At 44.8% G+C, this 15,310-nt stretch overlaps 1 protein-coding gene and 1 long non-coding RNA gene across 2 annotated transcripts; both read left to right on the forward strand.

The window, feature by feature from the left end:
- Positions 1-1,636: 1,636 nt before the first annotated feature.
- On the forward strand, positions 1,637-9,020 carry LOC120829641 (uncharacterized). The gene is made up of 3 exons (XR_005713694.2): positions 1,637-1,775; positions 5,177-5,378; positions 8,207-9,020. It is a non-coding gene; the product is annotated as an uncharacterized LOC120829641 (long non-coding RNA).
- A 1,408-nt stretch (positions 9,021-10,428) lies between these two features.
- gpr157 (G protein-coupled receptor 157) lies at positions 10,429-14,800 on the forward strand. Its single transcript, XM_040193937.2, has 4 exons — positions 10,429-11,059; positions 12,209-12,422; positions 12,799-12,993; positions 13,563-14,800. Exons 1-4 carry the CDS (start codon positions 10,683-10,685, stop codon positions 13,779-13,781), a joined length of 1,005 nt encoding a protein of 334 aa, XP_040049871.2. The 5' UTR covers positions 10,429-10,682; the 3' UTR covers positions 13,782-14,800.
- The last annotated feature ends 510 nt before the right edge of the window (positions 14,801-15,310 follow it).

Below are 15,310 nucleotides of genomic sequence, written 5' to 3' on the forward strand. Positions count from 1 at the left end.
TGCGGGGAGGCTCGGCGGACCGATGCAGCAGCAGCAGCAGCAGCACTGCATGCAGATCGTACATGCAGCGATCGAGGCTTCGCTCGCAGCCGATGGATCATTTGCATGATGCAGACTCATGATTAATACCCTCACTAACTGGTCGACAGCCTCGTGCAGCTGATCCCCGTTAGTCAGAGATGTTCCATTATAAGAGTTTTGCTGATTCAGCCATTTAATCTGCAGTGGCGTATCCTATAAGGGCAGATAGACGAGCTAATAAGGGAGAAAAGCCTTGATTTAAAATACAAACGCTAAATTGCTGAAAACCGGAAAGCAGATGCCTTGACTTGATGGATTCCGGGTCAATGTGAGACACAAGCGGCAGCAGAGGATGAAAGATCACAGGGTTCAACGGGGGGGGGGGGGCAGGCAGAACAAAGAGAGGGGGAAAAAGTATTGCTCCTGCAGTGAAAAGCAGAGAGTGCTGCTGCAGAAGCTGATGCCTAAAACACATTTATAATGAAGTCACCATTATCCGTACAAAGCTTATGCAGCACACCGCAAATGTCATCACTGAAAGGCGGGAAGGGTACTACCAAGTGCGCTTTTGTGAAGCAGAAAGAGAAGCTCAACCCTATTGGCTGACTAAATGATGGATGATCTCACTCTTGCAGAGTTGTGCAACGTGCAGAAGACAAATTTGGTTGGCCAAGATATTTCTATATTTTAGCGCACTGCAGAATTGCACCAGTAGAGCAGTGCACCTTGGGTAATGAAATGCAGGTAATAGGGATTGCAGATTAAGGATATTTCTACCTTTGCAGATTGTGAAACTTTGAGTGTTTGAGATAGCAACTTTTAGATGGCGACATTCATTTAACCGATTCCATGATTATTGCTCATTTGTTGAAATGCGTGGTGTGTGATAATCTTTTGGCACACCTTGTGTTTTCTAGCATGTTGACGTATGATTGATATACGATTCATAACAATTGCTTATGGGTAAAATAAAGTAACCACATTTATTTGCGCATCGCCAGTTTACAAACAATCTTTTTAGTTAAAAAATTGTGATTAAATGTAGAGTTTCTTTCAATGAGTTGATGCAGTGTCACCATTTTTTACTGTAATTATCTTTTTTTTTTTTAACGGTCCAATATATCTTTGTGCTACTCCTATCTGAAAAAGTCCCACAACAGGGAGATTATATTTCTTAATATTCAGACATAATGTGACAAATTCAAAAGCACAAAGGAGAAGTTGGCCTGAGCACACTCATATCTCAAAGCAGCTTTTGCTGAACTGTGAAAATGAATAAAAAGGGATGGGGAGTTATGTGTGCGTGGACGGGGTCTCTCTTGTGAGGAGTCCTTTACACGGATAATTCTCGGGGGGGGAGGTGTTGCAGAGGAGGACGGAGATGAGAGGAGGGCAGACTGAGGATGTGCACACACACTGACCCTGCAGGTTGCGTTCCCCTTTAAAAGTCCCATCCCACTCAGATACGCAGAGCTCATGCAGGATCTGCTGCGGCAGTGGGGGAACACTGCTGAGCTGTGCAGTTTGTGCTGCCAGCAAGCGTGCAAAGAAGAGGAGGGGGAGCGAGCGCGTAAAGGAGGAGGAGGAGCGAAGAGAGAGAGTGCAAACAATGTCATTCTGTTCAGGAGGCAATGCTGCAGTCAACTTTGCAGCGCCATGAAGGCACATCACCAGCGACCAGGAGGCGCAGAGTGAGTGCAGAGAAGTTTTCCTCCTCTCCGCCCCGAGTGTGCGATGCCATCCGAGACTCATCTGTGGGTAATCATTTCCTCTCTTTTCTTATTTACCTTTTACATTTGTCTTAATATGTGTCCCCTTCTTTCTTATATCGGCCTTTTGCGGGACCTGGTGTTCCGTCTGTGTCTGTACGTGCATGCTTGCAGTGTTGAAGCTCCCGGCTGCTTCTGTTTCAACATTGTCAGCCTCCTCTGCACCAGTAATAACCAGCCAGCCAGCCAGTCAGGCTCCCCTGCTCCCTCATCCTTGTTTAACTCACAGGCTGGAAATAGCAGCCGGCGTGTCAGATAGCGGCTGGTCGAGAGGACTCTGCATTCGACACAAGGACAAATAGACTAATCAGGACGCAAAGACTTTCCTCCGCTAAAGGGGACTTTCATCTTTGCTGACTTAGCTTTAAAAAAAGTACATGCATTTTTATTTTCCTGCTTAATGTGAGTTAGTATAGATCAGCATTAGTTGTGGATTGCGACGCTGTACGCTGATGGGGGAATGAGAGCGAGGCCAGAGGCCTGCATGGGACAGGGAAGCTGTGGTGCAGTCATGGAGTTGTCCTCTAGCTACTTTTCTTCCATCCTAAAAGTCTATGTCAGGGCAGAGTTTCATAGAGTTTGTCTGAAGCGACGTGTTTGTGCGTGCGCTGGTAAAGTTGTTGTCTCTGGGATGATAACAGAAGTGAAAGGATCTCTTTTCGGAGCAGAGATACTGTGGGTAATATCCCTGCAGCAGCATCTCAGCAGCTCTCTTGCTGCAAAAGTCATTGTGGCTGCTTTTGTCTTTTGAATGTCTCCGCTCAAGCGCGAGCCTTGTGAAAATAGTTTGTGGGCAAAGAAGAAAAATTGACTTAAAGTGAGTCAGCCCTAAATGTGCTCCGGAAGCCCGTCTGAGTGATGGATGCAGACGGATCGGCTCACTCGTACGCAGTCTACGTCCGCTGCGAGTTCACCTCAGGTAACTGAGACCTTGAAAAAGCCGGCCCTGCGTCGTCAGCTTTGTGAGGCAGGAGTCCAAAGCCTCTCTCTGGCTTTTGGATTCCTCCACACTGCAGGGGGCCGGGTGATGGCAAAACTGTACATCAGATCCGCGCCACATCCGGAGCCTGACATCATTTTGGAACATCTGCAGTTCTCCTGCTCACACTTTCACTGAGGGTGGGTGCTGCGCTGCCAGCAAAGCAAATTGCCGCACTCACCTGACGTTCCTTGCACCTCACTCCTGCCCTCCCCCCACCACCACCACCACCATCCGCCAGCTCTCCTCCTCTTCCCTCCCCCTCCTACGTCTCCAATATCTCTACTGTAGTCTCTCTCAGAGGTACAGTCGCCCGGCACAGCGCTTCACCGGCATGCTTTGCACCTCTGAGATTCCTCCTCCTCCTCCTCATCCTCCTCCTCCTCCCCCACTTACACCCTCTCCCCTGCTGAAAAAGTATGCAGCACATGCTCTCCCCATCCTCCTTGAGCAATTTGCCTGAGTGACTAGAGAATGGGGGGAGGGAGAGAGCGAGGTAGAGAGAGCCAGTGAGCCAGCAGCAGAGGTGCAATCCTGCAGCATCCTGCAGCCGCTGAGTTTCTGCAGCCTGGCCTCAAACGTCACACATACACACATGCACATCGTTCTCTGTCAGACACGGGCCGTCCTTCTGTCCCAGGACAGTGGTGAGAGATGAGGAAGAGCAGTCTATAGGCTGTGTTAAGAGACAGAGGAGAAGCAGGCACACACACACACACACAACACTGCTCATGAAGCTCCACAGGGAAGCCTTGCAGAGATTAGTTGGTTGCCCCCCCCACATGCCCCCCTCCTTCCCCCCAATGGTGCATTGTCCCATTCCAGCACTCCAGTTCCGATGATGTAATCAATGCAGCAAGCTTTGAACTTGCTGGGCTAGGGGCTCCTGCCCCCCCTCCCTCCCCCGACCAGTCTGTGTCCCAGGTAGGAAGATTAATACTTTGTCTTCTTTATTATTACTTAGCTAAAAAGTGCCAAAAATAATTTCCTGCGAGTTCCTGCCAGTTTAATCATTGTCCAGATTTCGCTCTTTTTCAAACAGATTCTAAATGAAGAACCGATCCAGTTGGTGGAACTACTGCTGGCACTTAGTCAAAAAAGCTGCTGAGCCGCACAGTGGCGCACCGCCCCTTCCAATAGATTAAAAGAATTACACCTCTTCTGCTTTTCTACAAAGTTGTATGGCTTCTTTATTTGCTGTCAGTAGGGAAAAACAAACCTGCAAGCAGTAGCAAAGTGCTCTGAGTTCTTTCCGGGTGTAACATTATAGTGACTTTGCTGTTTCATTGATAAGGTCATCAGTCTATTGACGGGCTGCGGCGGACAGCAGCACCGGGGATGTACGACAGGGCTGCTCAGACGCTCAGGCATTCAGACTGAGACCATATTCTAGCACGTAGGTTTTGCTGAGCTGGTTTCTGCCGCTGCACCCAGCATCTGCCCAGTGATCAACTTCCCCTACAGCAGTGATGAACTGGCATCACCCGTCCTCTAGTGAAAAAACGTAGCTTGCTCAGAGCGGCGCTGCATAATTAGCACTGAGATGGTGATGATTCTACACATTTGATACGGTTCATTGTGTCTCTCTCTGATGGATCGGCGAGGGTTCTTTCTCGACTATACTAATAAGTTGCTTTCAAATTAATATTTAGCATTCAACATCATGGATCCAGGAAAATATGAATATTTCACATTTTCTCCTTTGCTAATGCATCCCCTAAGAATTTCACAGTCGTGTAATTTATACTGATGAGCTTGATCTGTAATTGATGTTGCCTTAACAACTGTGGTGGTAAGATGAGATGAAGTTACAGCTTCTGTAAACCATTCGTTCATTCTGCACTCTGAGATCTGCTGATGAAGAGTGCGTTATAAATAAAATCTATTATTATTATTATTGCTGTGATAGCAGGAAAACAGAACCACTTGCTAATAATGTTATGTATGGAAAACAATGCTGTTGAGATTCATCTGACTTGCATCCTTTCAGTCCACCAGTAAGGACGCAGGATTGTGAAGTGCTTCCTGCTGGGCAGAGCAAAGAACAAGAAGTCTGCAGGGAAGGTGTACTTCTTTGTGATCTATGGCCTGCTGGCAAAGACCATCTGACAAATCAGCCCGGCACTGCAACGTTTGTCTCTCCAAGACTTCTCCAGTCCGTGGCCCTCTTCCCTCGCTTCATCTCAACACCTCTGCCTTCGTGAAAGAAATCTAGTTAACCCCGACACACAGAAAATAAATCTCAATGTACCTTCGCACAATAACTCCTCCACGTGTTAAGAAGCTCAAAGTAAAAGCTGTGCAATGCTAACTGATCCAAGCAGGCTGAGTCATGCTGCTATTTTTCCTTTTTTTTCTGTTTCTGGGTTTCCCCTCTAATCCTCCGCTCCTCCCCCCTCTGGTCTAGGAGCAGGATAACACACCCGGTCCAGCTGTTGGTGGCGTGTTGGAACATGCCTTGACTTGTTGCACTGCCTGGGTGAAGCACAGGGGCCACAGTCCCAGGAAGAGAGGGAAGCGGCTCCTGGTCAACAGTGTGCCAGGGTGGAGTGACCCACACCGAGACCTGCTGCACCTGTGGACAGAGCGTGGATGGAGGAGCTGCTTAGGTGAGTGTTAAAAGTGTGTGTGTGTGCTGATGAAACCTTCTGACAAATCATATTACAACTGTGCACTACTTTGGACGTCAGGGTTAATTGTCATTGCAAAGGAAGAGCACAGAGCTCCTTTGCTCTAGAAGGTAAATCTTCAGAAAGACTAATTAGTGTGGGGAGACCCAAATAGGCTAGAATGAGTCCTGTAATTTCATTGTAGTATTAACGAGAGAATGTGAAGTAGGAGTTCTTGGCTGTAGGTGTAGTGAAAGCATCCGAGCCAAGGTTGCTAACATGACGCCATGGTAACTTAACAAGAGGTTACTGAGTGCAGAGAAGTGTGATTACGCCCCAAACACACGGTTGCACAGACGGAGCATCACTGCTGACCCCTTCACATGTCCCCCAGTGACCCGGCCGCGACCGTCCGGTCCTGCAGAGAAAGACAGATGTTTTTGTTGTTGTTTACAGGCGACCCAGCAGAAAAGCAGAAACTGAAAGAGAGATTGCAGAACTCACAAAAGATTTATGGCTGGTTAAATACAAGAGGGGTTTCTCACCGGACAATTACGTTTACTGTAGAGATAAAGACGACCTTAACTAACTATCAACAGGTTAAAAACCCAGATTCAGGCTTAAATGATGATCATCTGTTGTCCTGTGTACTTTAATCTGTATATTTGACTTGTGTGTTGTCAAGAATGCAAAAATTAGAAACCATTGAATGAACAACACACTGCAGTACCAATGAGTTAATGCTCATGAAATGAATTACAACCCCCCCAAAAGTTCCAATACTATTTCTACTTGGATGGAATTCAATGGTTACCTTAGAATCACAAGCCAGATCAATATTCTCAGTTGTGCCACATAGACCTCAAGAGAGGCTAAGCTCCAGCAGCAGGCACGCACGCCATCCGTCGTCATGTGTAGCATTGTTCAGAAACATGGCTCTCCAGTAAATACTGCTGTCATTGTTACCCATAAGATGATTACGTCGGGGCAATGGGACGGCAGCGGGGACGCATGACTGTTGTTAGCGGACACGAGAACAACCAAGAAATGCACAGGAGAGGGGAGCGAGGTGGGGAGGCCTACAGGGTGGAACACTTTGGGGCGGCCGGGTGAAAGCGTTTTGCAGCATTTGTGCAGCAGAGGGACCCGGAGAGGGAGACTTTGACATGAACTGCAGAGTTAAATGGTTACTTAAACCAGCACGGCATTTTGTGTACAATTCCTGTTATGAGGCCCCTCTATAAGACTAAGTTAATTAAATATCTAAAGTCAGTACACCACACACCTACCAAAAAGTCCTTTATGATCCCAAAGAAAAAGAAAACTTCAACTCAGTAGTGGTGTTTTAGGTCGTCATAATTCAAGAATATTTCTTTGAGAAATAAAACTAAATTAGCTATATATAATAAAACTATTAATTATACAAAACTATTTACATTGTACATTAACCAGAAAACTCTTTCTTTATTGCACATTCAAAGACATTTCTTTTTTCCAGGTTCTTGGTTTGGTGGAGAATTATTTGATGGTAAATAACTTAAAATAAGTAACGTAAAGTTTATTTTTTTGTTTAAACTTCATCTCAGGCAGACTTGTAATAATCCCTTTAGGCTTCTGGCCTACCTTGTATATTTTGGTATTATTTATATGGCACTCGCAAAGGAAAATGCTGCCTCATCTGGATATTCTCTCAGTCATATGTGCACCAGTACGCCGCTGTTACATCTGTACAGTTAACAAATCTGTTAACGAATTTTCTATCAGCATCATTTTTACACTTTGGCGAATTGTAGAAAAGTAGTAAGACAGAATCCAGGTTTGTGAGCTGCAGCGGCTGTTTGCCGTGTGATGCAGGGAGGCGGCCGGTCGTTCATTTAGCAGGCACTGTGCTGTTTTCCCCGGCGTTCCTCAATCCTGCGTTAGGGATTACATCAAACCCTGAGCAGGAAGGAATTCCCGTCATCATGTGTTTGCTGAGGGCAGAGACGACCTTGGCAAACGGTTCAGTGGACATCACTGTCCGTGTGTGTAAGACAGGCACAGACAAATACACATTTAGTCAGAGCATCAGCCTCAGGGCATCCCAAATATTTTATTTTAGAAGTATCAGAATTTTGACATGGAATAGGGTCGAGATGTTCCAACCACCCGTACATCGAGGAATTTCCAGTTATTCAACCAAAAATGCATCATAAAATGCACAGAGATACAAATAGCAACAGCTAAGACACTCCAGATAGACGGTGTTCACCCAACATCGCACGCGACACCTCTCAATCTTCTACAGCTCCCTGTTTCTCCTTTTACTAATGACTGCAGATTGCTTTGCTTACAAGACAACATCGATACTATGAACAGAGTCGGCAAGGAGAGAAGACCGTATGGAGTGGTCAGCCGGCCCAAAATAGCCCTGCAGTAAGCAAACGCAACGGATAGCACACGGATTCTGGCATTACATGGCACTGGGATCAGATAGACACACGCATATAAATAGATGAGAGCTAAATCAAACCCAGCTTTTTGTTGCAAAGTCATGAGTCACGGCAAGTCTATTCTTAGTTGGGGGGGAGTTTGACCAAGTTGCGTACACTTAAAGTGATGCCGGGTAAAAGCCTGGAGGAGTATCAAGAGTCTGTTTGGGAAGGAGCTCTGGGCAGCGAGGCGCAGTTATATAAGACCAGGTTAGGCAGGGAAGTGCATCTTTAAATGTTAATGCACGAACCCCCCCCCCCCTCCCAAAAAAAAGATATAGATTTCCAGATTACTTCAAATGTATAATGGTTTATTCCAATTGTTATTCATTACTTCTTTTCTTACTTCTCTTATAGAGCTTCAAGCTGTTGGCGTAGGACCCCGCGCCCCCCCGGGCGTTCAGCGTGAGGCCTTAGCCTTCCAACAACCACCAGGAAGCCGGGCACGGGAAGTGTGAGCATCCGCAGTGCCAGACTTACGGGTGGAGGTGTGTACCAGTCCGGATGCTGCAGGGGGGAGGCAGGCGGAGCGGCCGGCGGTCGGATGTGGCTGCTGTGGGTGTTTCTCTGGCAGTGTCTTAGCTGGTTGTTGTGAGGAGTGAGAACGAAGCAATCAGCAAGTATACTGCCGCAGAAACTCTTCGCAATAACAGGCCCTGGGACCAGAGCCATCGAGGGCGGGGGGGGGGGCAAAACGTGAATCAGCATCGTAGCCATCTGCTACTGCAGGTTCCTACGTGTGTGAAGAGGATGTAGGAATTAACCAGAGCTGAGGACCTGATACAGAATGGGCTGAGGAAAGATCACCCGAGCACATGACCTCTGCATGTTTACATTTGAATTAAAGCATCAAACTCATACTTGCTATCCACTTACAGTCCTCTGCTGCCATCGTGTGATAGAAATGGACATTTTTAGCATGTTTTTTTGTTCATTTAACACTGCAGCAGTCTGTAAAAAATGACATTGACATTGATCTAAAATCCCATATATTTAGATAATATGGCTTGGTTTAACATGACTTCAGGTTCCAACTTTTCAGCTGCAACTGCATGTTGTTTTTTGTGTACAAATCTAATATTGCTTCAATAGTTGTAGTTTGTCTGTTTTTTCGAGTTATTGTGATTGAATATCGATGGAAAATGAATTAATAAAAGTGACGTAGCTTATATTCTACTTGTTTGTTTTCACAGTAAACATGCAGTTAGTAGTATGTAAACATATAGTTTCACAAAGACTTTGCGCTGTGTAAAATCAACTCTTTGGGACCCTCAAAAGACGATGTTGCCATGCGAACGGAGGAGACCTAATGAGTGCCGATGAGGCAGAATGGCCCACTTGCCAGGTGCACTGTAATTAAGGGTAAACAATGAATGCAGACGCAGCTGAGTGTGTAGTTTGATCCTAATTTAACGTCCCAAATACAGCTTTCGTCTACAGAATGTTTAGTTCACTGAAGAAACTTGATGGAAAATATTGCGTATTGTAAAACTGTTTGCCGGTCCTGTGCTGATACTGCAGACGCGTTCTCTGCAAACAGGAATAAGACACCGCACCACTGCATTGCTGCAAACACAAAAAGAGCATGCAGGGGGTTTCGGGGGCCGCAAGAATTCACAAGCAATAAAATGTGCGCTTTCACACAAGGTCCTTTCGCTACGGCCCCACAATTAAAGTCCACAGAAGATATAACAGCTGCTGTTAACGGCGGACATTAGTCATTAATCAAAAATGTCTCAAAAGTATACTATTGAACTGCTTGATAACAAATTCACTTTTGAGGTAAAGGGGGACCAGCACATTGTAATTAAATATGTATATTAACTTTAACTATTATTAACTGTTGGATCACTAATGCAATGTGACTAAAGCCGTTTGTTTCCCCCCCAAAGAAATGTCAGTTATGATCAGTTCGGTTAGCAATAGAGAGAATTCATTCATTTTGCAGAAAGACTTATTTTACTTATATTAACAGTAATTAAGGCTAAAATCAATTTCCTGAACAAAAACAAAACTGGTATGAGATAAATCATTACAATCGTTTATAAAGCACAAACCACACACTGCGATCCTCACACTGGAGGATTTACGTTTTTTATGTAAGATTAAAGACTTTTGCCATGTCGTTGTCATCAAGACATTCCTTTTGAGTATACGTTTTCCATATTAGAAAGATGTTTTTTGGGACATAAAGTGTATCCAGTTAAACCAAAATTAATTCAAAGATTTGGAAAGAGAAAATAATGATTAGTTGCAATGCAAGTTATGTGTTTTGGGATCCCTATTGCTACTTTACATGAAATAAGCAAAAGGGAAAATAAGTTCTTCGCAGCTCAATTCTGCCACTAAACTTTTGTATAGTATATATATATATATATATATATATATATATATATATATATATATATATATATATATATATATATACACACACACACACACACACACACACACACACACACACACACACACACACACGCACACGCACACGCATATATGCTTTTGTTACGTCTTCAAATGGGGACAAATGACACACTGTCATCTGTTTTTATGAGACAAACGTGTCACAGCTCCACGGTTGCACAAGTAAAGAACATTCGAGCCCGAAATAGTCTCCTCATCGCCAGCTGACTGACTTCTGCTTCGGGCTCCGGTTGGTGCAGCGCGGGAGGAGGAGGCGGAGGCGCGGGAGGAGGAGGCGGAGGCCCGGGAGGAGGAGGAGGAGGAGGCGGTTACACGCCGCAGGAAAAGTCCGCTCGTGCTTCCTCAAAGAAGAAAGAAAAGAAAAAGCAATGGAGGAAGTTTATTAAAGTGACTTGTGTAAGAAGGGGGGATGGCCGCTGGGAACGAGACCGTCGTGTACCTGTCCGAGCAGGTGCTCGTGCTGTGCTCCTGCGCGCTGTCGTGCGCGGGCTCCTCGCTGATCGTCCTCACCTACGTCGCCTGGTCCGACCTGAGGACGACCCCGAGGAGACTGCTGGTCTTCCTCTCCGTGTCCGACTGGCTGTCGGCCGTCTCCTACGCCTTCGGAGTGTGGCGGGTCTTCCGCACCGACTCGCTGGACTGCGTTGTCCAAGGAGCCGTGTCAACTTTCGCCAACACCAGCTCGTTCTTCTGGACCGTGGCCATTGCTGTTTACCTCTACGTCTTCATCGTGAGGTCCAGCCAGAGAGTTGCCGACAGCTTGGTGCTGTTTTTCCACCTCGTCAGGTGAGTAAGTTGGCTTATGTTTGTTTATGGCCTCAGGGACCGGGGGACACTCACGAGGACACATGGGTCTCGGTTTGGACGCGTGCCGTGAAGCACCCTGGGACAGGAAGCGCACACAACGCAGCCAACGCGGGGTTATTTCATCCATTATGGACAGAATTAACAAAACTAGTTCTCAAAATGGAAATTAGGTTGCTGACTTATTTGTCTTGTGCTTGTCCGAGATGATTTGTTCATAATTAAGTGACAAATTTCCAGTCTGCCAAATTAGCCTCACTCGCTTACAGCTACAGGTGTGTAGGGCTCCGTTGCCGTGGTAACACTGTCGGGCTGTGGGGCCTCCTGTTTGACCACAAAGAGGCTTTCTTTGGATAAAATTCATGACCAACTTCTAAACATCCCTCAAACCGCTAGTGAACGAACCAACTTGGTGCAAAAGATGATAGTATAAGTAATAGTATTTAAAAAGTGTCAAGTTAAGTAGAAAAAAGTTCAATTGTGTAAAACAGAAAACATGCCTAATGTACCACAAACCGTAAGGCTTTGTAGATGACATATTTAATTACTTCTGAGCATATTCACTTGTACTTGTCAGAGAACAATGCAGACATGGTATACAGAGTGAGGGCGATCGTTTTTCAGCTTTGCTTTTCTCCGCATGTTGATTTTGTAGATGTTGCTCTGCTGTGGTTTAGTGCTCTATTTTTGGACACAGGAACAGTTTCTCCCCGTGGTACAGCTCAACGCAGTGTTTGTTTGTCAATTCTCAAATGTTCCATTGAACTGAAGATCACACAGAGCCATTTATCTAGGCTTTACATACAAAACACACACACACACACACACATATTGTATCACTTTTGAAATTGGTGTTTTGAGAAGAGAAGTAAGGTTTTGTTGGGAACATTGCTTCTTAAAATACCTTTTGTTGAATGTATTTTTGATGGTCAAAGTTAAAGCAACACAACTGGTATGACCTTGCACAGGGCACTATGTAACAGACAAAATAATCACATGGTGTCACATGTCTTTGCAACACTTGTGGAGGTTTAACCCTCCAAATATTTATGAAAACACATGTGTAGATGTTCGAAGAGGGGAAGTTGACCTTTTTAAAGAATGTACCTTTTAATCCTCTAACCCTTTTAGCTGGGGTGTCCCTCTGGCCATCACCGTTGCAGCCGTCTGCCTGAATAAGATCGGCTACGATGCGTCCGAGGTGTCGGTGGGCTGGTGCTGGGTCAGCATCCACGCTCCGGACCGCGTCCTCTGGATGCTGCTGACTGGGAAGATCTGGGAGTTCTTGGCTTACCTCACCCTACCGGTGCTCTACATCCTGATCAAGAGGCACATATACATAGCGGTAAGGGTACCTGCTAGCTACATAGGTTGAAGATGGCACGGCCCAACGGCAAGCAAAAGAGAGGAGATAATGTTTTTAATCCTCGACTGTGTTCGCATCATCCAAAAAAAAAATACACAGATACATTTGTGCACGTTCCATTTTGTAATATAAATGTAACTGCAGTACAGAATAACAAAACAACATTTTGAATCTCTTCCTCCAATGAAAATAAGTCACTAAAACGAAAACCCACCCAGGTATATGTTTTTGAAGATATCCAGCAAACAAACATGTTGTTCTTGTTTTTCTGTTGCATCCGCCTCAAGCAGTGATCATGTTATTCTTTCTTTTTTTTTGTTACAAAATGTGGTGTCACTGTGCGTGTCGGACGCAGCACGCTGCCCTGTCAGAGTACCGTCCCATCTTGGCCAACAGGCCTCTTTCCAACTCCTTCTCCTCCATGGCGGATATGAAGCTAACGCTCATTCCCATCATCTTCATCGTTCTGCGCATCTGGAGCACAGTGCGGTTCATACTGCTGCTAGCGGGCTCTGCGGCCAGATTGAACCCAGTGCTGGTCACGCTACATGTGAGTCTAAAGTTTATTTTAAACCCTCTCCCTTTAGATTTTGTCTGTGTGAGTGTTGGCTGGTGTGTATGACAGCACATTGTGTGTTTGTGTGTGTGTGTGTTGTTCATGTGCTGTTGTGATGACGTGATTGCACGCTGTCAAGCCTGTGAATCATCCCAGATTCGTCATAACAGGATGTGTTTGGGTATCTAAAAAGTAGCATTAATACTTTTCAAAATGTGCTACATTAATAAATGTAGAAGGAGAGTTTACAATAAACCTGATGATTTAATATTTTGTTGGACAGTTTTATAACATATTGTTACTTTGTGTATAGAATATTTTATTTTCTGTAATAATACAGTATACCGTGTTTTCTTATAGCTAATAACAAATGAAGTGGCTGTATCAGTTAATTAAAACAGGTGTTAACAATCAAATAAAATCCTCATTATCTCAACTAAAAATATAACGTTATCTCTTTGTCAAACAATAAAATGACAAGATTTTGTTAAATTTCCAAACAATTAAATGAATAATCAAATCCGCTACACTCTCCTTAAAAGACTTTTCTTTTGTCCCAACAGGGAATTGGCAACACCTCGCAGGGAGCAGCCAATTGCATCATGTTTGTATTGCTTACTCGGCCAATCCGCACACGCCTCTGTGCCGCGCTCTGCTGCTGCTCCAAGTATCGAGCGGGCGAGCAGCCCTCGCACGGCGCCCCTCACACGCCGCTGCCTGGACAGGACACCTCAAGGCAGAGGGAAGAGGACAGCGCCAGTCGAGTCGGGATCGATCGATGATATTTTGTGGGTGAGAAGAAGAAACACTGGGGGGGGGGGTGGGGGGGTCTGCTTCACTCCGAACCTCATCACAGCAAAGTGGCCGCAGAGAAGGTTGGCGATTCTGCAGATGCACGCACATCTGTTTCGCAAGAAAAGTCACATCTCTGCACTGTGGGTGATGAGGGTGACACTGCATGGCTGTGCACCAGCATATGGGGGAGGACTTCGAGTGGTGCATATCGAATATCACGAATGACATCAAACTTCTTTCAATCGTGTCACACTTTTAATTATTTGTAGATGTTTACTGGTTTATGCTTTGAAAAGCTGTATGCTCTGAAGGACGCTTTATTCATAATGTACTTTGCCGATTCACTTACATTATGGTGTTAGCACTGTGAAATGAATGAATATTCTATTCTTTATCTTGTTACACTGACTATTAAACTTTTGTATTTATGGATGGAAAAAGTGCCCCATATTTCGTCGTCCGTACAGTATTCTCACTTTAAGTGATACGTCACCGATACTGAACCTTTGCAGAGAAACAAAAGTGAGAAGTGACTCTTGATCGTATCATTCAACTGTCAGTCTGTCAGCCTGAAAGATGTAGCAAGAAGCTTTTGTTCAGCTCGGGTTAATGTCAGTTAAAGTGAATTAACTCATTAATTTCCTCAAAGCTCTTGTTAATGTTGCCAGTGTGTTTTGAGAGGGTTTAATGAATGTTTATTAAGTGAAAACCTGCCAGCATGAACTCCAGATGTTATTTACAGTTCACAGCTACACATTAGTTGTTGCTTGTTTAAATGTGGAGTAGATTATCTCTTTCAAATGTTCAGCAATGTAAATTGAATTCCCCCAGAATTACAATTCTAAAATAAATACAACCTTTAACAGACTTTTGACATTAACAACATAACTACATCTTATCGTCTCTTAAAAGAAAAGTAAATTACATGTTACGAGTACAGTTTTCTGTCACTGTATAAAAGCTTAAACACATTAAACATTACATTTGAATTTGGAAAAAAAAAAAATCTCCTATCATGTGCGTATTCAGTATTCCCTGCTTTCACAGTTGCAACGTTTTTCAGATATACAATACTCCACGAGTGATGTTTTGCTAAAATGAACTCTGCGTCATTTCTGTCATTGTGGTCAGGATGTGTGATCTTTGCTCACATGCTCTCCTTCCTTCCCTGTAAGCCTCACTTCTTCTTTGACCCCCCTGCTGTTGTTTGCTTTCCGTTTCCGCAACTGAGCAGCGGGCCGAACGCGTACCAACGAGCAGCGTGAACCCGCCGAACCCCGCGGGGCTCACAACCACAGTGCCACTTCACATAGTTCCCTCAGCTCTTTATTGTCCAATATAAATATTGTCTAAGTCTCGTTGAGTTTCTATGAGCCCGTCTCCGAGAAGATGAGCTACATTGAAATGAGATTCATACTGTGGTGATTGTTGAGAAAGGTGAGTAATGAGGAATTCCTCCTTGTTGACAGACAATTTCATTTGATCCTTCAGGGATTATTGTTAGTTTGACCCTCAC

Source organism: Gasterosteus aculeatus, chromosome 2 (genome assembly GCF_964276395.1).
Source record: "Gasterosteus aculeatus chromosome 2, fGasAcu3.hap1.1, whole genome shotgun sequence".
Taxonomy (NCBI): domain Eukaryota; kingdom Metazoa; phylum Chordata; class Actinopteri; order Perciformes; family Gasterosteidae; genus Gasterosteus; species Gasterosteus aculeatus.